The 24195-nt window shown below is 44.6% G+C and overlaps 1 protein-coding gene across 1 annotated transcript in view; it reads left to right on the top strand.

Annotated features, from left to right (window-relative positions):
* The window catches only part of LOC135704821 (transient receptor potential protein-like), a 67008-nt gene that overhangs the window by 36258 nt on the left and 6555 nt on the right, over window positions 1-24195 (top strand). Inside the window, exons 6-11 of the mRNA XM_065226340.1 lie at window positions 6239-6412; window positions 6469-6703; window positions 6767-7065; window positions 7123-7683; window positions 7771-7944; window positions 8023-8245. Coding sequence (XP_065082412.1) covers window positions 6239-6412; window positions 6469-6703; window positions 6767-7065; window positions 7123-7683; window positions 7771-7944; window positions 8023-8245 — 1666 coding nt within the window. The remainder of the gene's footprint in view (window positions 1-6238; window positions 6413-6468; window positions 6704-6766; window positions 7066-7122; window positions 7684-7770; window positions 7945-8022; window positions 8246-24195) is intronic.

The following is a 24195-nucleotide window of genomic DNA, read 5'->3' as shown; positions in this document are numbered from 1 at the left end:
TTTGGGAAACTCATTGGCATTATGGGTAGTTCTCCGACGTTCTTAGAAGCGCACACATCTTGTACGAATCTGATGAAATTTCTGGGAACCTGTTGAAAATTCTGGGCAGCTCTCGGAATTTTTGAGAAGTCATTAGAATTTTTAGTAAGTTCTTGGATCTTCTGGGAAATTTGCAAATCTTCTTAGAGGTTCTGAAAATTTCCGGTAAGCTTTCGAAACATATACAAAACTCTTGGAATCGATATGAAGGTTTCGAAATTTGTGGGAAATTTTCGCATCTGCTGGGGAAGTTCTCGGACATTCTGGGAAGTTCCCGGAACTTCTGAGAAGTTCTTGTATCTTCCGGGAAGATCTAAGAAAATGTGGGAAGTTCTCGGAATGTTTGGGAAGTTCTCCGAAAATCCTAGCGTCTTATATTCAGGGTGATTCCCGAAACTTCTGGGAAGTTATCGCATCTTCTGGAAAGATTTCAAAATTTCTGGGACTGTGCTTGGGATTTCTAGAAAAATTGCCGATCTTATCCGAAATTGCAATTATTGCAAAATTCTCCGACGTTCTGAAACTTCTGTGAACTTCGTCGATCTGCTGGGAAGTTCTCGGATTTTTTGGAAAGTTCTCGGAATTTCTGGGAAATTCCATGATCATCTGAACAGTTCTTGGAAGGAACTCCTTGGAGCCTCACAGAAATTGTGGGTAACTTTCGGATGTTCTTAAAAGTACACGCGTCTTGTAAGAATGTGTTGGATATTCTGGGAACCTGTCGGAAATTCTGGACAGTCTCGGAATTTTTAGGAAATCCATAGAATTTCTTGTAATTTCTCAGATTTTCAGGGATATTTGCAAATCTTCTAAGAGGTTCTTGGAATTTCTGACAAGCTTTCGAAAATTCTGGAAAGCTCTCGGAACTGATAAGAAGGTTTCGATATTTTTAGGAAGTTCTCGAATCTTCTGGAGAAGTTCTCAGAAACTCTGAGAAGTTCTCGAAACTTCCGGGAAGTTTTTGGAAACTCTGGTAAGATCAACGAAAATGTGGAAAGTTCTCGGAATTTTTGGGAAGTTCTTGTAATTTCCTAGTATTTTACATTCTGTGAAATTCCCGAAACTTCTGGGATGATCTCGCTTCTTCTGGGAAGCTTTTGAAATTGTAAAGTTCTTTCAATTTCTAGTAAATTTGCTGCAAAATTATCTGAGAAGTTATTGAAATTTCTGTGACATTTTCCGATCGTCCGGGAAGTTCTCAGATTTTTTGGAAAGTTCACGGAATTTTTGGGAAATTCAAGGATCTTCTGAACATTTCTTGGAAGAAACTTCTGAGCAGCTCACAGAAATTGTGGGTAGTTCTCAGATCTTTTTAGAAGGGCACGTATCTTGTCAGAATCTGAAGGAAATTCTGGAAAGTTGTCGGAAATTCTGGACAGTTTTAATTTTTTTTGGGAAGTTCTCAGATTTTCTAGTAAGTTCTGGGATCTTCTGGGAAAATCGCATATCTTATAAGGTACTCGAAACTTGTGGATTGTCCTCACAATTTCTGTGACAATCTTGGAACCTCTGGAAAGTTCTTGGAATCTTTGATCAAGGAAAATCTGGAAAGTACTCGGAATATTTGGATAGTTCTTGGAACAAGTATCTTACATTCTGCGTAATTCCTGAAACTTCTGGGATGTTCTCGCATCTTCTGGGATGTTCTCGCATCTTCTGGGAAGATTTTGAAATTCCTGGGACGTTTTATAAACAATTGTAAAGTTCTTCGAGCTTCTGACATATGCTTGGGATTTCTAGAAAAACTGCAGATCTTCTGCGACGTTCTGAGTATTTCTACAAAATTCTCTGAACTTCTGAGATTCCTGAATTTCTCTGGAAGCTGTCGGAAATTCTTGGCAGTTCTCGGAATTGTTAGGAAGTCTTCAGAATATCTAGTAAGTTCTCGGATCTTCTAGGAAATTAGCAAATCTTCAATATGATTTCCAGAATTTCTGGCAAGCTTTCGGAAAATCTTGAAAGCTTTCGGAACTGATAGGAAGTTTTCGAAATTTTTGGAATGTTATCGCATCTTCTGGGAAAATTCTTGGAATTTTTGTGAAGCTCTCGGGATTCTGGGAAGTTTTTGGAAATTCTGGGAAGATCAAGGAAAATGTGGAAATTTGTATGAATATTTAAGAAGTTCTGGGAACTTCCTATTATCTAACATTTTGTGTAATTCTCAAAACTTCTGGAATATTCTCGCATATTCTGAGAAGATTGCAAAATTGCTGGGACGTTCCTTAAATTATTGGAAAGTTCTTGGAACTTCTGCCAAGTGCTTGGGATTTCTAGAAAAATTGCAGATCTTCTACGAAGTTCTTAGAATTTCTGCAAAATATATGAACATCTCAGAAATGCTGGAAACCCGTTGGAAATTCTGGGCTGCTCTCGAAATTTATGAGAGGTCCTCAGAATTTCTAGTAAGTTCTTGGATCTTCTGGGAAATTCGTAAATCTTCTAAGAGGTTCTTGGAATTTCCGACAAGCTTTCACAAATTTTAGAAAGCTCTCGGTACTGATAGGAAGGTTTGGAAATTTTCGGGCAGTTTTCGCATCTGCTGGGGAAGTTCTCGGAAACCCTGGGAATTTCTCGGAACTTCTGGGAAGTTCTTGTATCTTCTAGGAAGATCTAGGAAAATGTTGAAAGTTCTCGGAATTTCCTAGTATCATACAATCTGGGAAATTCCTGAAATTTAAGGGAAGTTCTCGCATCTTCTGGTAAGATTTTGAAATTTCAGAGTCATTCTTTGGATTGTTGTAAAGTTCTTTGCACTTCTGACAAGCTCTTGGGATTTCTAGAAAAAATGCAGGTCTACTTCGAAGTTCTTAGAATTTCTTCTAAGTTCTCTGAAATTTTAAAAAGTTCTTGGTATTTCTGTGAAATTCACCGATCTTCTGGGAAGTTCTCGGATTCTTTGGAAATTTTCTGGAATTTCTGGGATATCCAAGGATCTTCTGAACAGTTCTTGGAAGGAACTTCACACAAATTATGGGTAGTTCTCGGATGTTCTTAGAAGCATACACATCTTGGAAGACTCTGTTGGAAATTCTGGGCAGTACTAGGATTTTTTGAGAAGTCCTTAGAATTTCTTTTAAGTTTTAGGATCTTCTGCGAAATTCGAAAATCTTCTAAGAAGTGCTCGGAACTTCTGGCAAAATTTCGGAAATTCTGGAAAGTACTCGGAACTAATAGGAAGGTTTGGAAATTTTTTGGAAGTTCTCGCATCTTCTGGGGAAGTTCTTGGAACTTCTGGGAAGTTCTTGGAACTTCTGGGAAGTTCTTGGAACTTCTGGGAAGTTCTTGGAACTTCTGGGAAGTTCTTGGAACTTCTGGGAAGTTCTTGGAACTTCTGGGAAGTTCTTGGAACTTCTGGGAAGTTCTTGGAACTTCTGGGAAGTTCTTGGAACTTCTGGGAAGTTCTTTGAACTTCTGGGAAGTTCTTTGAACTTCTGGGAAGTTCTTTGAACTTCTGGGAAGTTCTTTGAACTTCTGGGAAGTTCTTTGAACTTCTGGGATGTTCTTTGAACTTCTGGGAAGTTATTTGAACTTCTGGGAAGTTCTTGGAACTTCTGGGAAGTTCTTGGAACTTCTGGGAAGTTCTTGGAACTTCTGGGAAGTTCTTGGAACTTCTGGGAAGTTCTTGGAACTTCTGGGAAGTTTTTTGATCTTCTGGGAAGTTCTTGGAACTTCTGGGAAGTTCTTGGAACTTCTGGGAAGTTCTTGGAACTTCTGGGAAGTTCTTGGAACTTCTGGGAAGTTCTTGGAACTTCTGGGAAGTTCTTGGAACTTCTGGGAAGTTCTTGGAACTTCTGGGAAGTTCTTGGAACTTCTGGGAAGTTCTTGGAACTTCTGGAAAGTTCTTGGAACTTCTGGGAAGTTCTTGGAACTTCTGGGAAGTTCTTGGAACTTCTGGGAAGTTCTTGGAACTTCTGGGAAGTTCTTGGAACTTCTGGGAAGTTCTTGGAACTTCTGGGAAGTTTTTGGATCTTCTGGGAAGATCTAAGAAAATGTGGAAAGTTCTCGGAATCTCCTAGTATCTTAAATTTTGGGTGATTCCCGAAACTTCTGGGATGTTCTCGCATCTTTTGGGTGGATTCCGAAATTTCTAGGACGTTCTTTGAATAATTGTAAATTCTCTAAATTTTTGGCAGTTTTCAGAATCTTCTGGGATTGAAGGATCTTCTGAACAGTTTTTGGAAGGAACTTCTGGGAAGTTAACATAAATTGTTGGTAGCTTCCGGATGTTCATAGAAGCGTACGTATCAAGTAAGAATCTGTCGGAAGTTCTGGGAAAGTGTGGGAAAATCTGTGCAGTTCTCGGATTTTTTGGAAAATTCTGAGATTAACTACTAAGCTCTCGGATCTTCTGGGAAAGTCGCAAATCTTCAAAGAGGTTCTCAAAATTTCTGGCAAGCTTTCGGAAGTTGTGGAGAACTCCCGGAATGGATGGGATATTTTCGAAATTTTTGGGAAGTTCTCGCATCTTCTGGGGGAAGTTCTCGGAGTTTCTGCATAGTTCTTGATTCTCCTGGAAAGTTTATAGAACTTCTGGAAAGCTCTCGGAATGTTTGGGAAGTTCTCGGAATTTGTTGTAAATGCACAGATTTTTTCGGGAAGTTCTCAGATCTTCTGAGAAATTCTCAGAACTTATGGGAGGGTCTCGAAAGTTCTGGAAAGCTGTCAGTATTCTGGCAAGTACTCGAATCTTATAAGAGGTTTTCAGAATTTCTGAGTAGTTCTGTGAGATTCTAGGTAATTCTTGTTTTTTTTTAGTTCTAGACATTTCTGCGAAGCTCTCGTGTCTGCTAGGAAGTTCGAGGGTCTACTGGGAAACTCTCGGTATTTCTGGAACTATCCGAGATCGAGAAGATCTAGATCTAGTAGTACTCGGAATTTGTGAGAATTACACAGAACTTCTGGGAAGTTGTTGGACCTTTGAAGTTCGCAAAACTTCTGAGTAGTTACTGGAACTTCTGGAAAGCTCTCCAATATTTTTGGAATGTTTTAGAAATTCTCGAATTTTCTGCGAAGTTCTAGGAATTAAGAGGAGTTCTCGAAAATTGTGGAAACAGCTCTTGGTAATTCTGGGAAAGTAATTTCTCGGAATTTCCGGAATGTCTTGGAAGTTAGCTGAATTTATGGGAAGTGCTGAGATCTTTCGGAAAGTTCTCGGATTCCATTGAAAGTTCTCGGAATTTCCGGGACGCTCTGGAACTTCTAGCATGTTCTGCAAAGTTCAAGTACTTCTGGGATGGTCCGAGAACTATTTAACTATACCTAGATTTTCAGGGAAGTTCAAAGAACTCCTTGGCTATTCTGAGATTTTCTGCTAAGATTCAAGAATTCCTTTTCATGCCCTGGACTTCAGGGAAGTGTCGAAAAAATTAGAAAAGATCCGTGAACTTCAGGGAAGTTCCGTATATTTGAGAAATGTTATGGAAACTTGAGGTAAGTTACGGAGACTTTAGGGGAAATTTCCGAGAACTTCATAGAGTGTTACGACCATATTTTTAAAAGAACTTAAAAGGAGTTTTCTAGAGAGCTTCGACTACTTCTGAAAAATTACGGAAAAGGAAATTCCGAGAACTGTATGTCAGTTCTTAGAACAAAATTGTATTTAGTTAAAAGCAAACCAGCAGTTTCGACATGTTACTGAAGTTTTCGAAACACCCCTTAAGCCTCGCTTTAAACTCCTTGAAATTTTTAGACCTTGAAATATTCTTAAGTTTGTAGTGAAATTTTCGTAATTTCCTTGAAATTATTGCAACTTCCCTAATGTTCTCGGAATTTTTTTGAGAATTCCAGAACGATCCAGGAGTTCTCGGACTTCATTTAAGTTCTCGTTTTCCTAAAATTCTAAGAGTTTGCCTAAATTTTTGACAAATTATCTGGTCATTTCGTATTTGAAAGTATTGCTAGAACCAGAAGTCGCCCCAAATAGAATCATACATTAATTTCCGGCCTCTACACGTCATCCCAGTTTCAAAAATACCCATATTGTAGGGTTCAAATTGGAGAAGCCCGAGTGTTCCGATTCGCCGTTTGTCGTGGAACTGCCTATGGGATCGAATCGGTTTTAAATCGAACATTTCGTTAAATATTCTTATGTCCAGGATCAGTTGTCCCAACAATTTCACATTCTGGGGTGTACCATGGGGCTTTCAGAATATTTTAGGGTCTACTTTAGTATATTTCTGTATCAAAACTTCTTCCACAGACCATGCGACTCAACGTGCAGGAGTTCGCAACATCTCTGCTGGACCACGCCCGGACCTCCAACGAGCTGGAGATCATGCTGAACTACGACCCGGGAGCCATCGACAACTGGGAACCGGGCGAGCGACAAACCCTGGATCGATTGAAGCTGGCTCTCAAGTTCAAACAGAAATTGGTAAGATCTCCCGATCCCCTAATTGGATTAGCCCAATGACACTGATCCGTTTCCAGTTCGTAGCCCACCCGAACGTCCAACAGCTGCTGGCAGCGATCTGGTACGAGGGTCTACCCGGGTTCCGCCGCAAGTCCCCCATCGGGCAGATCGTGCAGGTGGCCAAGCTCGGGGCCATGTTTCCGGTGTACAGCATGATCTACATGGTGGCCCCGGACTCGCTGATGGGTCAGTTCATGAAGAAACCCTTCGTCAAGTTCATCGTCCACTCGGCCAGCTATGCGTTCTTTCTGAGTAAGGTTCACCAGGGTTGATTGACTGTGAAGAGCGGTTTTTGATGATCATGCATCGTTTCAGTGCTTTTGGGTGCTGCTTCGCAGCGAGTCGAATACTTGGCAATCGAATGGTTCGGACCGGATTGGCTGCAGGAAATATTGACGGAATGGAAACGGAAGGAACGGGGCTCGCTACCTGGGATGGCGGAGTGTTTGGTCATAATCTATGTCATAAGTTTGATCTGGCACGAGATAAAATCGCTCTGGAACGACGGACTGGTCGAATACGTAACGGATCTCTGGAACATTGTGGATTTCATCTCGAACTCGTTCTACATAGCGTGGATGAGTTTGCGGTTAACGTCCTGGTACACGGTTTGGGTAAGTTGATTGATCTTGATCCAATCTTGACAAATTCCAATAACGATCTTCCTTCAGCGTGATGCCAGAGCAGGTCTGAATCCGTGGTATCCCCGTGAGCAGTGGGACCAATTTGATCCGATGTTGCTATCGGAAGGAGCCTTCGCTGCTGGGATGATCTTCTCGTTTCTCAAGCTGGTTCACATATTCTCGATCAATCCTCATCTGGGGCCGCTGCAGGTTTCGCTCGGCCGTATGATCATCGACATTATCAAGTTCTTCTTCATCTACACGTTGGTGCTGTTTGCGTTCGGTTGCGGTCTCAATCAGTTACTCTGGTACTACGCCGTGCTGGAGAAGAACAAATGCTACCATCTTCCGTCGGGGCTGCCGGATTTTGAAAACAATGAAAAAGCCTGCGGCATCTGGCGTCGGTTCGCCAATCTGTTCGAAACGTCCCAATCGCTGTTTTGGGCCTCGTTCGGCCTGGTAGACCTGATGGCATTCGAGCTGGCCGGTATCAAAAGCTTCACTCGCTTCTGGGCTCTGCTGATGTTCGGATCGTACAGTGTCATCAACATTATCGTGCTGCTGAACATGCTGATTGCCATGATGAGCAACAGCTATCAAATCATTTCGGTAAGTTTTTGATTCGATAACAATCCCTAAGGGGAATGGGGGGAAATATTGAATGCATAACTCTTCAACTCCTCCTCCCGCATCAAGGAACGTTCGGACAGCGAATGGAAATTTGCCCGCTCCCGGCTATGGATGAGTTACTTCGAAGACGGTGACACCCTTTCGCCCCCGTTCAATCTCATGCCTTCGATCAAACTCGTGTACAAGATGTGTGGTTTTTGCAAATGCGACCAGAAGAAACGGCCAACGACGAGCATAATGGTGAGTTGAGTGCCGCCGGGCAGTTTTTTCCCTGTTTCGATTGAAAGTTTCCAAATCAAATGTCCCCCTTCTCAATAGAAACGCAACCGGGAAAAATCACAGCGACGCCACGAGAACGTAATGAGATTACTGGTCCGGCGATATGTGACGGCCGAACAGCGCAAACGGGACGACTTTGGCATTACCGAGGATGATGTTATGGAAATTCGGCAGGATATCAGCACCCTGCGGTACGAGCTGATTGATATTTTGCACCAGAACGGCATGAGGACTCCGAACGTCAAGGCTCAGGACGCTTCAAGTATGTGTTTTGCTATTCACTAATGTGTACCGCTCATTCGAAATTTGGTTTGGGTTTGGTTCGGAGGGTAGTCGTCCAGTAGTTTGGGAGGAATCTGCAGATAGTGGGAACTGGCGTGAGGGGGTGTGTGTGTGAGTGTGTGATAGTGTGATGCCCCTTCTTTTCATAAAAATGGCCTAATATATTCTATTTACCGTACACCACCGATAATTTGAATCGAACGGTTGGAACGATCCAACCCAATAAGGCATTTGAAAATGTGTGGCACCGGAGATGTTTATTTTTCATCGCTTGTATTTTTTCTGGTTTGAAAATTTATTTGAATTCACATTTTTCCTGATACTAGAATCGATTCTAAATTCAATGCTGGCCACATATTGAAGATCTGTTGAGAAACAACCGAGATCTAGCCATTTCCTGGAAATCGGTTCCGGTAAAGTGACCAGTAATGTTAATCTTTCGAATCATGTCAATATGGGTTCAACCCTCATGATTTTTCAGCGCAATGTCTCCAGAAAAATTTTTAGCATCACAAGTTGCCCGTAGGAAATGGCCAATTTGGGACATGAACGGGACCATATCAATATGGGTGTCAAACTTCAAGATTTTGCAAGCCCATGCCAATTGTAGGTTTTTTAGGTCCACAACTCGTCCCGGTTTCCTTGGAGCAGGTTCTGAGTGGGAGAAGTGGCCAATTTAGAGCATAACCGGAACCATGTTAATATGGGTGTCAAACTTTAAGATTTTACAAGCCAACACCAATGGTAGTTTTATCAGGTGACCAGGTTCTGGATGCCCGAAGTTCCTGAAATTACCTTGGAATTTATTACAGGTCCTTACAGGATCTAAGATATGTCTTAATTAGCTCGGAGCACCCCTAAAGTTCTCTGCATTCTCCTGAAGTTCTTGGTACTGCCCTGAAATACAGTTCCATGTTCTAAAAATCCTTTCAACTTATGTTCCCTGGGCTTCTTGAAGTTCCGGAATTTTCAATAAAGTTTTCGTAAGTGCCCTGTCTTGGAGGGAAAAAAAGACAACTGTACCGTATGCATGATAATGTTTGTACCATTGAGCAATGTCAAAATTAAAAAAAATCACAAAAATTTCGTTTTCGAGTTTTTTTTATTTATTCAAAGGGGGGATGTTTCTCATAGTCTTAAACTATGTTAATCATCGATCGAGTTACCATTTGCTGCAATACGACCTCCACACGCTTCCGGAATGCACGGCAGGTTCTAATAATGTAGTCTGGATCCATTTCTCTCCAGGTACGGGTCAATGTTTGTCTGAGGCTTGCTGTACTCGGGTGGCGTTTAGAACAGGCCTTGGGCTTCATGACGCGCCATGTTGAGTAATCCAGCGGACATATCCTTCGCCCAGAACGGAAGATGTTCCTGCAACCACTTCTGAGTGCGGTTCGAGGTGTGGCACGGAGAACCATCTTGTTGAAATACAACATTTGGCTTCGGACCGTACTGTTCTTTGATCCACGGAAGAACACACTTACTTAAAATCCCGATGTAGACCTCCGTGTTGACCTTGTCGCCTTCTGGAATGAACACCGGGTCCATTTTTGATGTCATCGGAAGCCATCAATCCAAACACCATAACGCTAACAGGATGCTTGGTCAGATACATGTTCTTGTGCTCGTCGGCCACGTCTTTAACCGGAAGAGAACTAACATACCGGTCGGTTCTGGAATCTGATACGGGATCGACGGTAAACATGCTCTCGTCGGTGAACAGGATTACCGGATTTTTTCGCTTAAGGAAGTTCAAGATTTTCTTGCATCGTTCGACTCGTTGCTCCCGGATGCGGTTGGTAATCTGCAATCTTCCTTTACGATCTTCCGTGCCGTACAGTCACTGATCCCGTGTTCCTTTGCCATTTTCCTTATTGAACGCACTGGATTCACCAGAATCTTCCTTTTGATAGTAGCGATAACCCTCGGAACCCGAACTGACCTCGGACGACCTGTGGCCACCTTCGCGGATAGTTGTCCTATCTTTTCTCGGTCTAAAACCCATTTGACGGTCCACCGGGACACTCCCACGGCGATTGAAATGTCTTTTTGCGACTTTTGCACTAGGGACAAATCACGAATACGCTGCCACTTCGTCATGGTGCAACTGTCAAGCTAAGTAAATCATTTTCTTTTATACACAGCCTACTACGGTATGAGCTATAGGTTACGTTCATGCAAAGAAAACCAAGGCATTGTATGCAAAGGTGAAACGGGAACCTTATTTGTACGATGGTGCAAACATTATCACGCATACGGTACTTGTCGAGTGACTTATGCAAACTGAGTTTATTGAAATCAAATTACTATCTAGACTACTGTGATTGGACCCTTCAGTCTAGTTGCTTCAGCTTTCTCCTTCACTCCTCCTCAAGCTCGACGCAACTGCTCTAGTTTTACTCTTGCTAACGGCTTCGTGAGTACGCCAGCAACCATCAGCTCCGTAGGGCAATCCGACCATGACACCGGTACATACCGTTCGGCTATTTCCTCCTTCAGACCGCAGCATCGCAATACAGTTTTGATTGTCCTCCTGTACCGTGATGGGTTTGGCAACGCTATCTCCTACGTCCTTCATCAGCTTAAGAAGCCAGAGTAACTCACGACTGGCTTCTGATAAGGCGACATATTCCGCTTCGGTTGAAGAAAGTGTGACGCACTGCTGCTTCCTAGCCGCCCAGCAAATTGATCCGCCAAGTCGGAAAACGAATCTAGTGTTGCTTTTCCGGTCCGCACGATCACCAGCCCAGTCAGCGTCTACATATGCTTCTATCTCAAGTCGGCGGTGGTGTAGAGATATCGCAATGTGCGTTTGGCTTCCGTCCAGTCAGCTTCGGTGGAACGGCTAACCTTGCGTCCCAGAATGGATGCGCTAATGGCAGTGTCAGGCCTCGTATTCACCGCAATATATAGCAAAGCACCTACTAAGCTTTGGAACTCCTCGTTCTGCGGCATCGGATCCTCCTCCATTTGTTGTAGATTCGGATATCCGGGGTCCATTGGAATGTGAGACGGCTTCGCTTTGTCTTGTCCAAACTTAACCGCTACCCTCCGGATGTAAGCGCTCTGATTCAACAGGAACTGGCCACTTTGCGCTCTCTGAATCTGGATACCGGGGTAGTTGGATACAGCTCCAAGACATGTGATTTTGAAATGTCGCTGCGTTACAATCAGCATATCGTCTACATAGTGCAAGACAAAAGACATCTTTCCGTGGCATGTTCTCACGTAGAGACAAGGATCGGATTCGGATGGTACGTATCCGAGCTCCTGTAACACCTCGCTGATTTTCTCATTCCACACTCGACCCGCCTGTTTCAAACCATACAGGCTCTTTCGCAAACGGCAGAAATCATTATCGTCTCGGATAATTCGCCGTAAAGGTATGCCGTTTCGACATCAACGTGGTGCACTATAAGGTTCCGACGTGCAGCGATACTCAGGAGGGTACGAAGAGGCAACTAGACGAGCTTTGTACCGTATTATGTTACCGTTATCATCGAACTTCTTCTTAAAAATCCACTTGCTTCCGATGGCCTTTATTACAAGTTGCTATAATAACGAAACAGACTTGTAGGTGGCTTGATCTTGAAGTTCTAGCCCAATCAGGCACCTGGGCTAAAAGTAGTTCGTGGGTGTCCACAGATTCGTGTCTCGATAAATGATTCACGAGTTTTAGGTCCAATTCGGACAGAAAGATAACGCAAAACGAAAATGTAACTGAACGGTAAAGACATACGACATACAATGTAGTAAATAAATAAATCTTCGTGGTACTCACATTATATTCAGCAAAATTTTACCTGCTTTCCTCTTTAACCTAACCCTTTTTACTCTCACTACCATCTTCAGGGGCGTCCCCCTAGCACCGCTTCTGCTGCTCCTCCATACTTACTTACTTGATGGGCTACGAATCGCCAGGTTGATTCAACGCCGAACGAAGTACTCTTCTCCATTGGACTCGGTCCTGAGCCAATCGCTTCCAGTCGCCATGAACGTTTAGCGACCTGATGTCCTCCTCAACTGCAAATAGCCAACGTGTCCGAGGTCTACCCCGGAGTCGACGACCTCTACCGGGTTCTCTGCTGAATATAATATTTGCTTGTCGTTCTTCCGGCATCCGCACTACATGCCCAGCCCACCGTAGTCTGCCGTGTTTTATAAGCTTCACTATATCCGTACCGTTAAACACTTGGTACAACTCGTGATTCATGCGACGCCGCCAGATGCCATTCTCCTGTTTACCGCCGAGTATTGTTCGCAGCACCTTACGCTCGAAGACACCAAATGCTCTCCGGTCAGACTCTTTTAACGTCCACGATTCGTGGCCGTAGAGGGCTACCGGAAGTATCAGCGTCTTATACAGAGCGAATTTCGTTTTCGTTTGCAGGCTACGGGACTTCAGCTGGCTACGTAATCCGTAAAAGGCCCTGTTTGCAGCTGCAATACGTCTCTTCACCTCGCGGGTAACATCATTATCGCATGTCACTAGTGTTCCAAGATACACAAATTCTTCCACTACCTCAAATTGTTCACCATCTAACAACACTACACTACCAACACCACTATTGCTCCCACGCTGTCTACCGGCTACCATGTACTTCGTTTTGGTAGAACTTATCGTGAGCCCAATCCTCGCCGTCTCCCTCTTAAAAGGCACAAACGCCTCTTCCACTGCTCTACGGTCAATTCCGATGATATCGATGTCGTCCGCAAAGGCAAGGAGCATGTACGATCGTGTGATGATGGTACCGTTCCCTGCACACCAGCTCTCCTAATCGCTCCTTCAAGAGCAATGTTGAACAGTAAGTTTGAAAGTGCATCACCCTGCTTCAATCCATCTAAGGTCACGAACGAGGTCGAAATCTCATCTGCAACCCTTACACTTGATTTCGATCCATCTAGCGTTGCGCGAATCAGTCTAATTAGTTTCGCCGGAAAACCATGTTCTAGCATAATCTGCCAAAGCTCATTTCTCTTCACTGAATCGTATGCTGCTTTGAAATCAATAAACAGATGGTGAGTCTGCAAGTTGTACTCCCGGAATTTATCAAGGATTTGACGCAGGGTAAACATTTGATCCGTCGTTGATCGGCCCTCACGAAAACCAGCCTGGTATTCACCGACGAAGGACTCCTCAAGCGGTCTCAATCTGTTAAACAGAACGCGTGACAGTATTTTGTACGCCGAATTCAGAAGAGTTATTCCTCGATAATTGGCGCACTCGAGTCTGTGCCCTTTTTTGAATAATGGGCAAATGAGGCCATCCAACCAGCTAGCAGGAAGTTCTTCGTCCTCCCATATCTTCGTTAGAATACGGTGGATTGCTTGATGCAGCTGCTCACTTCCGTGTTTGAAAAGTTCGGCCGGGAGCTCGTCCTTCCCAGCAGCCTTATTGTTTTTCAGCTCACGTATTGCCTTTTTAACCTCGTCTAGCGTTGGAGGCTCCACAGCTTGATCGTCGTCTGCGATGTTTACTCTGTTCCTCGATACTCCCTCACTCTCTCCATTCAACAATGTCTCAAAATGTTCTTTCCACCTGGCAGCCACCATTGTTTTATCTGTCAGCAAATTCCCCTCAAGGTCATTGCACATGGCGGGAGATGGCGCTGTTTTACTCCGCACACCATTGACAGTCGCGTAGAACCTTCGCATATCGTTCTGTTCCATACTTTCTTGCGCCTCAGCAATCACGCGTTCTTCGTATTGCCTTTTCTTTCTGCGGTGGGTTCGTTTCTCAGCTGCCCTTGCTACCTTGTACCGCTCTCTGTTCAGCCGGGTACCAGACACTAACATCCGGCTTCTGGCAACGTTCTTCTCATCCGTCAACCTCTGGCACTCCTCATCAAACCAGCCATTACGTGGTCGTCTTTGAGCTGTACCTATCACTTCTTGTGCTGTTGTGTTCACCGCTCCGTGGATTGTGTTCCACAGATTGTTCGAGGACCTCGCTAATCCACTCATCAAGCTTCTGGCGGTACTCTGCAGCAACATCTTCTACTGACAAGCGATGGATATTGAAACGCATCGATCTCCGGTTCGTTGAATTCGTAACGGTCGATAGACGCGCCCGAATTTTGCAGACAACAAGATAATGATCTGAGTCAATGTTAGGCCCCCTAAAAGTCCTTACATCAATGACATCTGAGAAGTGCCGGCCATCCACCAACATGTGATCGAGCTGCTCCTCCATACCGTGTGGGAATTCGCCCAATGGACGTAACTCAGCTCCTCTTCCGGATCTAACCTCACTTGCTCGACCTCGCTTTGCCCTCCTCCACTACTTGCACTTCGTGGGAATTTGCCCGGTGGACGCGACCGTGCTACATGTGCTCAACCAAGCACGGGGATGAAATGGATGCCATTAGAATGGTCCTTCGCCGGATGAATGTAACCAGAAAAATACTAGAAAGAAAAGGCCCTGCGAGTATTCTGTCATTAGTCCCAAGTCACTTGCTATCGCGAAATGTGGCGTATTACCTCCTAGGAAGGCCTTTCCTGATCGGTCGGTAGCGGTTGAAATCGGCTGAATCTTGCGTCGAGCTGCAAAGGAAATTCCCATTAAGGAAATTCTGATTGGAATTATTCCTTTTATACTCACGAGTCGATTTGTATGAGCCCAGGTTATCGCAGTCCACACTGGCGAGTGCTTTTGTTTTCGGCTTGTGCTGGATTGGCTTCGCATAGGAATTTGGAGGTGAGCAATTTACCACTGTCACTTTCACTTTCGATGTGCACTTTTTGCCTACTGCGAGTGGACTGGCGAACCGGAAACTTGTCCCTCGAATCCGGACTTGTCCCTCGAAGCTGGTGTTGTATGGACGCTGTCAAAAGTTTTAGTACTTGTCGGAGCGCTTGTTGGAGTCTACAGGGACAGTGCTGCCAGTGCGTTTCGTGTTTGATTTTTCGATGTTTATGAAGCAAGGGGTACACTCGCAGAATTGTTACACCTTCCTGACTACTTCTCAAGTGGCATTCTTTCGAAGCGACTCGATCTCCTCTTCCATTGCTCGTTTCCACGGCTCGCTTTCGGGGTAATCCATGGCTTCCTGGTATGAATTTGGCTCATTTAGATATTCCGTTACCAACGTGACTACATCTGGATAACGACTCGGCGGTACATCTTTATTTGCACGGTCAGACCGCCGTAGAGTGTCAACACCATTCTCCTCCTGTCCATCGGTTGTTCCGCACTCTCCTCCAGAGTTTGGTCTTCACCGTCGGTCGTTTGATTTTGAAAATCATCATTAGTTGACTCGTAGCCGTTAGAAATCCTCATCGCTGGAATCACCGTCTTCGTGGTGTTCGTTTACTGGAACAACGGGGACGTCGTCGACTTTAGCAGGTTCAATAGGTTTAAAGGGATGATCAATCATACTGACCTTATGACGTTCGGTTGCCCGAACCTCCTCCGGCGTTAGGAATACTGCATCACGGCTCACAGTCAGCTTGTCGTTCTCAGGATCCATGAAGCGATACGCCTTGTTCTGCAGAGAATATCCAACGAACACCAGTTTTCTTGATTTCGCCTCTAGTTTGGATCTCTTCTGTTGGGGAATCCACACGTACGCTGGTGATCCAAAAATCTTCAAATTACTTAGATCCGGCTTCGATCCACTCCACTTTTCGATCGCAAAGGTTTGGTTGGCAAACTGTTCTGCAAATAATCGGCCGTGTTGACAACCTCGGCCCAGTACTTCAACGGCAAACGTGAATCGATGACCATGCAACGCGCCATCTCCACCAATCAACGATTCTTTCGCTCCGATACACCGTTCTGTAGTGCAATGGTAAACTGCTGCTTGATTCCTTCTTCTTTGCAGAATCTATCAAACACGTCGTTTTTGAACCCGCCACCTTGATCCGAACGGATGGCTTTAGGCGTTCTGCCAAACAGCGTTTTCACGAACCTCACGTATTCCGTGATCCGATCACTCACCTCTGATTTGTTTTTCAGGAAATACACGACACAATAGCGTGTGAAACCGTCGATCAGAGTTAGGAAATATCGACATCCCCCAGGCGTCGGAGTGAATAAGATCCAGCGCCTGGTTTGATTTGCGTTTTGAATTTTTCGGGAACGGAAGACGTGTCCGCTTTCCTTTCAGACAACATTCGCACACTGCACTGCAGCCACAGCCTTCAACATTGGTTCCGGTCGCCAATTCCTAGGTCTCGAGCCCTCGAACGGCATCATGATCCTAAGATGCGATGCCACGTGTGTTGACAACTTGATTTATGCTTGCTCTCTCTTGACGCTAATGCTTCGTGAGCAAAAGTCAAATAGTCATCTTTCAAAATACGGCACCACAACGGCGCCAGTGGTGTAGTGGTAAGCGTGATTACCTCTCACCCCAGCAGGCCTGGGTTCAATCCCAGTCGGCGCCGCCGGGATGTTCTGAGGCATAACATCTCTGATCACGCCTTCCTTCGGATGGGAAGTAAAGCCGTTGGTCCCCGGTTCATGAGTTGATGGGTCGATAGGTAGGGTCCAGGTTTGGGAGCTGCCTTCCTGGCACGTCGGTAGCATTGGTGCTCAGCACGGAAAACAAGATCGATGGAAAAAACAAACCAAAGGAAAAAAAAAAAAAAAAAGAATACGGCACCCATTGGCATCGAAGACTGTAGTACCGCCTTTCACGGTAAGCTTCTTCATGGAGATGAGGTACGGCTCAAAATTCGGCACGTACAATACATATGTGAGGGCTACTTTGGAGTGTTCACCCTCGGGAGAAACGAATGTCAGATGACACGATCCGATTCCCTTTGCAGACGCTTTCTTGCCGTTTGCCAAAATGACTTCCTGCTGCACGCTTCCATCCAAATCCTCAAACGAATCCAAGCTCACTCATATGTGGGAGGTTGCTCCTGAGTCGATTACCCACGCATTTACCAGGTTCATGTTGCTTCTTGCCGCAAACGAATATTCCAGCTCCGCTTCGCTCCGGGTTTCTTGACGAGCCGCTTTCACCCTGGGAGCATTCCGCTTCTCACCCTGACCACGAGACTTGCTGTGGCTTCCTTCTTGTTTCATCATTGCGCGACAATCCTTTTGCTTATGGGCCTAATGGACCTACTCGATCAGGAAGACATGGCGGTGCTCAACCATGGAAACCCAACATTCTTCAACGGACGACACGCCACGGCTATCGACGTCTCTTCGATCAGCCGTTCCATAGCAGGAAAAGTCACGTGGTGCACCAATGCGGATTTGTACGCAAGTGATCATTACCCCATCCAAATGCAGCTTTTGTCAGCCACGGCCCCAGAAGTCACGAAAAGGCCTCGCTGGCGGTACGACGAGGCTGACTGGGATGGGTATCAGGGGACAATTCTGTCGTTGATCCTCGAACGCAATCCGCTAACCATCCCGGATTTTTCTAAGTTGGTGTTAGATGCTGCGTCCGCTACCATACCAAAGACCAGTAGCCTACCTGGACGAAAAGCCGTCCGTTGGTGGAGCGAAGACACCAAAAAAGCCGTTAAAGCCCGCCGGAAAGCTCTACGGAAACTCAGGCGAACCCCGAGAGATGACCCAAACAGGGAAGAGCTACTAACCCGGTACCGTGCACTGCATATTCAATACAGAACAGAAGTGAGAAGTGCGAAGCTAAACAGTTGGTCTGGTTTCCTTGAAAGCATCAACGCCTCCCAGTCCTCTGCCGATCTCTGGAGCAGGGTTAATGCTCTCAGCGGTAAACGGCACTCGACGCCATTACATGTACAAGCTAACGGAGTTACCATCTCCGAACCGGCAGCCGTCGTCGAAGAACTTGGAGGGTATTTCGCAGCAATTTCGGCCATCTCCGGTTACGATAGCCACTTTCAGCGGTTGGCAAAGCCTACCCGTACATGAGTCGCTGAGTTCAGCATCCCGCCTGACACGGACAACCTCGAGATCAACGAGCCTTTCTCCTGGGAGGAACTCCAGCACGCACTAAGCCGCAGCAACGACAAATCTGCGGGACCTGACGATCTCGGGTATCCAATTTTAAAAAAGCTGCCCCATCTCAAGGGCAAGTGTTGAATGCTTGAGATGCTCAACCAACTCTGGGTCTCTGATACCTACCCGACGCTGTGGAAGGAGAGTCTCGTTGTGCCCATCCCGAAGGCAAACCTAAAAGACAGGGCCACATCTAAGTTCCGACCGATCGCTCTCACATCCTGCATGGCCAAAGTATTCGAACGGATGGTGAACCGTCGACTCAAGATGTTCCTTGAGACCAACAGCTTGCTCGACCACCGACAACATGTCTTTGGACAAGGTTTCGGTACTTCCACGTACTTTGCCACTCTGGGGGACGTGCTCAAAGAAGCTTATGACCAGGAACACCACGTTGAAATCATCTCTTTGGACATCTCCAAGGATTTCAACCGGACGTGGACGCCAGCCGTCCTGAAAAAACTAACACACTGGGGCTTGAAGGGGCATATGATGTATTTCATACGAAACTTCTTGACCGACCGGTCATTTCGTGTACTGGTGGGGAACACGCGGTCGAAAAGTTTCAGCGAGGAGACCGGAGTCCCTCAAGGCTCCGTTATCGCAGTCACGTTGTTTCTGGTGGCAATGAACGGGGTATTTGATCACCCTAATTACGATCCACGACCAAGCCATTCCAAACAGGAAAACAGTTCGCGTCCTCGGCGTACTGATCGACCGAACGCTCAGCTTCGACCAGTATTTCCAACAGGTCAAATAGGACTGCCGCAGTAGACTCGACCTCGTTAAAACGATCTCTCGGCGTTACCGATCCAACATGGCGCGAGCCATCATCGACAGTAGGTTGCTTCACGGGACGGAAATTACTTGCATCGCTTCCGAGAAGCTGGTTAGAACCCTAGCACCGGTCTACAACAGCTACATCCGCATCATATCTGGTCTCCTGCCATCCACTCCAGCAGACGCCGCATGCATCGAAGCGGGTCTTCTTCCTTTCCGGTTCTGCTTAAACGCAAATATTGCCACAAAAGCCGTCTTCCTCCACATTGCTCGGCCGAGGCTGCAGCCATCTTCCGTGCCGCTACGACGCCAGCCAACAAACCGATACTTATATTAACCGACTCATACAGCGTCGTTCAAGCGATCACCTCGGAAGCACCAAAACACCCATGGATCCAGGCGATTATCAAGTACGCCCCACCGAACACCGTGTACACATGGATTCCCGGACACTGCGGAGTGCCAGGTAACGAGTCTGCTGATCACCTTGCCGGAGCCGGGACATCGGGTCCCAGACTCACCAACAAGGTACCCCTACAGGACGTCAGACGGTGGATCATGTGGACCATTAGAGCGGCATGGGAAGCTGAGTGGTTCCGCAACAGAACTGCCTTCATCCGCCAAGTCAAAGGGTCAACTGAACCATGGAGAGAACTGGACAACCTGAGGGATCAACGCGTGATTTCGCGGCTTCGAACCGGGCACACCAAACTCTACTATAACTATGGTGGCCCCCCGTTCCGCAGAAGCTGCATCATCTGTGGGGTACCCTACACCGTCGAACACATCCTGTGCAACTGGCCGGAGTTCCAAAATCTTCGAGAGTCACTCTGCCTAACTTCCAGCATCAGCGATCTGCTCGGGAATGATACTTCGGCCTCGGCAGTACTAGTAACCTTCTTAAAAGAAGCCAAAATCCACCACTTGGTATAGCAGGAATTTCTTTCGGCCGTCGGGACATCTCAGTTGGATGGATTTCTCCTATTGGACCCATGCCAGCTGAGTTGTTTTGTTTGGATTAATCGTTTGTAGCTTGTCTTAAATCATTTCGTTTTCTATTGTTCCTCTGTTTCATAATATCTTGTTATTTTTTCATAAAAGTTGAAGAGCCAGCAACCAAAGTTATTAAACTAAATGTTAATATACCATGTATCTAGAGGATACTCACTCTGAGCCCTCTCCTTTCTCCGGAGATCAACTAGCCATAGGCTAAAAATCTCCTTAATAAAGAACTAAAAAAAAAAAAACTTTTGCTTATGGCCAGACTTTTGACGAAAATGGCACGTTATCTTTTGCATCTGATTCACCACGTGCTCCGGAACAGCGTTTCGACACCTCGTCTACTAGCTTGGATTTAATCAATTCCAGAGTGAGCTCGCCGTCTGCTCTGCTCTCCAGCGCCGTAGTTAAAGTATTGAACGATTCCGGTAAGCTACGGAGTATCATGGCCGCCTGAAGACTATGGTGCAATTCATGAAAAACTGCCTCTTGAGTAGTGACACCTTCAATGTTAGTGTTGCCTTCTCGTAGTGTCCTCGTAACAGGTTCCATGTCTCCTTTGCCGTTTTCTACCCTTTGATGAGATTTAACTGGTTGTCCTCAAGCACAAGGCCAATTGCATCCAACTGCTGTTACATCCGCTGGTCTAGGCTCTGCACCGCGTTCTGGTCGTTTCCCGGTTACGTATTTCCAGTGGTCATCTCGGATCAGCAGGAATTCCACTTTCGTTTTCCAGGTTGAATAATTGAATCCTTTAAGCTTGATAATTCCCAACCGTTCCATTTTGCTTCGATATTTGAATTTCTTCAATCTTCAATAGCGCGACGGAACGAGAAACGGAAAAAATCTGGAAAAATGAGCTTGAAATTGTTTACTCTTGTTGTTTCGGTACTCCAATCTAGCAAAGGCCCATCACCTCTTGGAGGGAAAAAGAAAGACAACTGTACTCGTCGAGTGACTAATGCAAACTGAGTTTATTGAAATCAAATTATTATCTAGACTACTATGATTGGACCCTTGAGTCGAGTTGCTTCAGCTTTCTCCTTCACCTTCACTGGATTACTTCGATATTTTCAGAACCTTCTAGGGTTCTCGGTATTTTTCGGGCTCTTGAAATTGATTTGAATTTATCGGAACTTACACTCCCGATCATAAGTTTAAGGATACCTTCAAAAAAACTACAAGGGACAGCCCTATGGGGTTGTACGCAATGGTGACGTAGGACTACGTGGTCTTATATAATAAATCTTATTTGATAACTGCAGCAGGAGCTTGTGCTTTGTGTAGGAATAGGAATTTAAGCGGGGTTCTCTCTGTTTATATTCTTCTGTATAACGTGCTTGACATAGATGGCCCACAGCGACTCACGAAGAGCTACTGATTCCGATCAATAGCAGTGCGGCTTCTTCCTCCTTCCATGGATGCTCATGTGGGATGCAGCTCGCTGCTTGCAGGCAGCCTTTCGTTGTGTACTGGAGACCAATGTTCAACGCCACGCGCCGAAACCACTGCTGGCTGCTGCTGCTGTTGATGCCAACGATCGGACATCACCACACACGGTGATTGGAACTGAATTCGATCAGCGGTTGTGTGCCACTCACCACGCGGTGATTGTATAAACACCGTTTGGTGAGACCGGATGGAATTCAACTTTGAAATCTGTGTTAGGGAAATCACTTTTCGCAGGCAATCGGTGATAATTTTATTTATCATAGCAACAGTTGCACATTCGTACAATTTTCAATAGTGACATTTTAAAAAATGATAAAGTCTTAAATTCAAAAGATGCGTGGAAATATTACTGATTGATTGGTGATAAAATTATTGAAATTGGTCAAGGGGCAGCTGAGTTGTCAACGTTCAAAATCTTTCATAATTTTGTTACATGCTCCATTTTCGGTTTTCACAAAGTGTACCCCCATATAGAAATCACAGACGTAGTCCTACGTCAAACAAGACAAATTTGTTATGTTCATATCTCTGTCATGTAACGTCCAATTTTCGTTTTCTTTAGATCATTTGAAAGGATGGATCTTTCCTTGTAAGCAAATTGTTCAATATAATTTTCTAATTTTGTGTGCTAAAAGTTCACCCAAGTTACAATGTTTTTCAAAATTTACTCTGAAGAATCGTGACTGATTTTCTCAGAATTGGGTTGGCCAAATTTTAAAATAAAAGTATTAGTAGAACACTTATGCTATACCATTCATACCATTCAAATAACCTTTGGAGATCGAAAATTGAACGTAAAATGAGAGATCATTGAACAAAACATATTTGCATGGTTTTTTGGGGGTGTCCTTAAACTTATGATCGGTAGTGTAAGTGTAAGCATTAAAACTCTCATGCTCATGCTCATGCTTAATTAAGGGGGTATTCCCAATCTTTTGCCTTTTTTCGGCCTGTTTTTCAATTAATTTTTTTTCAAGGAAAATGAATAGTAATGCGCCTAACTCTTTGGGATTCTTGTTTATTGAACATTAAAGTTTACAAATAAATTTTTTTCGACATAAAAAAGATATTATTGACGTCACAAAATGGTGGCAAACAGACCCCTGTTCGCCGCAAACGCCTGGACGGGCGAAGACTTTTCTCTGGAACGGCTTCATCTGAAACAGATTTCGTGATGAAATTATAATCTGCATAAGATTCACTGGAGCTTCTACCGTTGGCAGCAAAAAATCTTGCAAATTAACAAAATGGCGGCCATATGAAAAAACAGGCGATTTTTAGCCCGCTTTTTTGCAGCTTTAAGGTGCTTCAAACAATGTTAAATGTTAATATTTTTGGCTGAAAGTGGGAGAAGCTCCAAAGAATTTAATAAGGAACAAAATGCGCAAAGATTCAAGTCAATATCTCTTATAGTTTCTGAGAAAAATCTTCGCCCGATAAAAAAAATGTGGTTTCGAGAAAAACGCGTTTAAAGTTTTGACTTTAGTTAAAACCATTTGGGGGTTCTTACCATTAGTCAGCTATGCCTGGACACCGAATTCGCTGATCGGAAAACGGCTTGGGGGGATGAAAGTATATAGTCTAAAGTACAAAAAAACGTGAAAAAAAAAATTTGATTTTTTGAAAAAAAAAAGATCGGGAATACCCCCTTAAGCCCTAAATTGCGATTTGAGGGGTGTTTTGGGGTTCAAAACCGTTTATCGCATTTATCTCCTTAATTGAGGCCTAAATCGCGGTTTGAGGGGGATTCAGGGGTTCGAACCCTTCAATCGCTTTTATCTCCTTAATTAGGGATGTCGAAATCGTTAATTTCGTTTATCTGTTTAATTGGGTCTCAATCGCTTCTATCTCATATATTGGGGTCTAAATCTTGATTTAAGGGGTGTTTGGGGGTCAGAATCGTTAATCGAGTTTGTCTTCTTAATTGGAGCCTAAATTGCGATTTGAGGGGTGTTTGGAGGTTCAAATCTTTCATCGCTTCTATCTCGTATATTGGGATCTAAATCGCGATTGGGGGTCCACATCGTTAATCTCGTTCATCTTCTTAATTGAGACATAAATTGCACCCCTCAATGTTTGGAGGTTCGAAATCTTTAATCTCCTTATATGGGGCCAAATCGCAATTTGAAAATTGTTAGGGGGACGAAATCTTTAATTGATTTTATCTCTTTAATTAGTGCCTAAATCACGAGTTGAGGTGTGTTTGGAGGTTCAAACTCTTGCATCGCGTTTGTCCCTTTACTTAAGGCCTAAATCGCGATTTGAGGAGCCCTGAATACTTTAATTCTTTAATCGCTTGTATCTCCATATTTGGGGTCTAAATCGTGATTTGAGGGGTGTTTGGGGGACGAAATCGTTAATCGATTTTATGTTTTTAATTAGGGCTTAAATCACGAGTTGAGGGGTGTTTGGGGGACGAAATCGTTAATCGATTTTATGTTTTTAATTAGGGCTTAAATCAAGAGTTGAGGGGTGTTTGGAGGTTCAAGCTCTTGAATCGCGTTTGTCCCTTTAATTAAGGCCTAAATCGCAAGTTGAGGGGTCTTTGGGGGTTCTAAATCTTTAATCGCGTTTATCTTTTTAAAGGCCTAAATTGCGATTTGAGGGGTGTTCAGGGGTTTGACGTCTTTAATCGCTAGTATCTCCTTATTTGGGGCCTAAATCGCGATTTGAGGGGTGTTTGGGGGACGAAATCCGTAATTGCTTTTATCTTCTTAATTGGAGCCTAAATTTCGTTTTGAGGGTTTGGAGGT

This window comes from Ochlerotatus camptorhynchus, unplaced genomic scaffold (assembly GCF_037179485.1).
Source record: "Ochlerotatus camptorhynchus isolate MF236.1 unplaced genomic scaffold, CSIRO-AGI_Acam_v1.1 ptg000248l, whole genome shotgun sequence".
NCBI lineage: Eukaryota > Metazoa > Arthropoda > Insecta > Diptera > Culicidae > Ochlerotatus > Ochlerotatus camptorhynchus.
The sequence above is the reverse complement of the archived record's forward strand: the minus strand, read 5'-3'. Positions and strand labels throughout refer to the sequence as shown.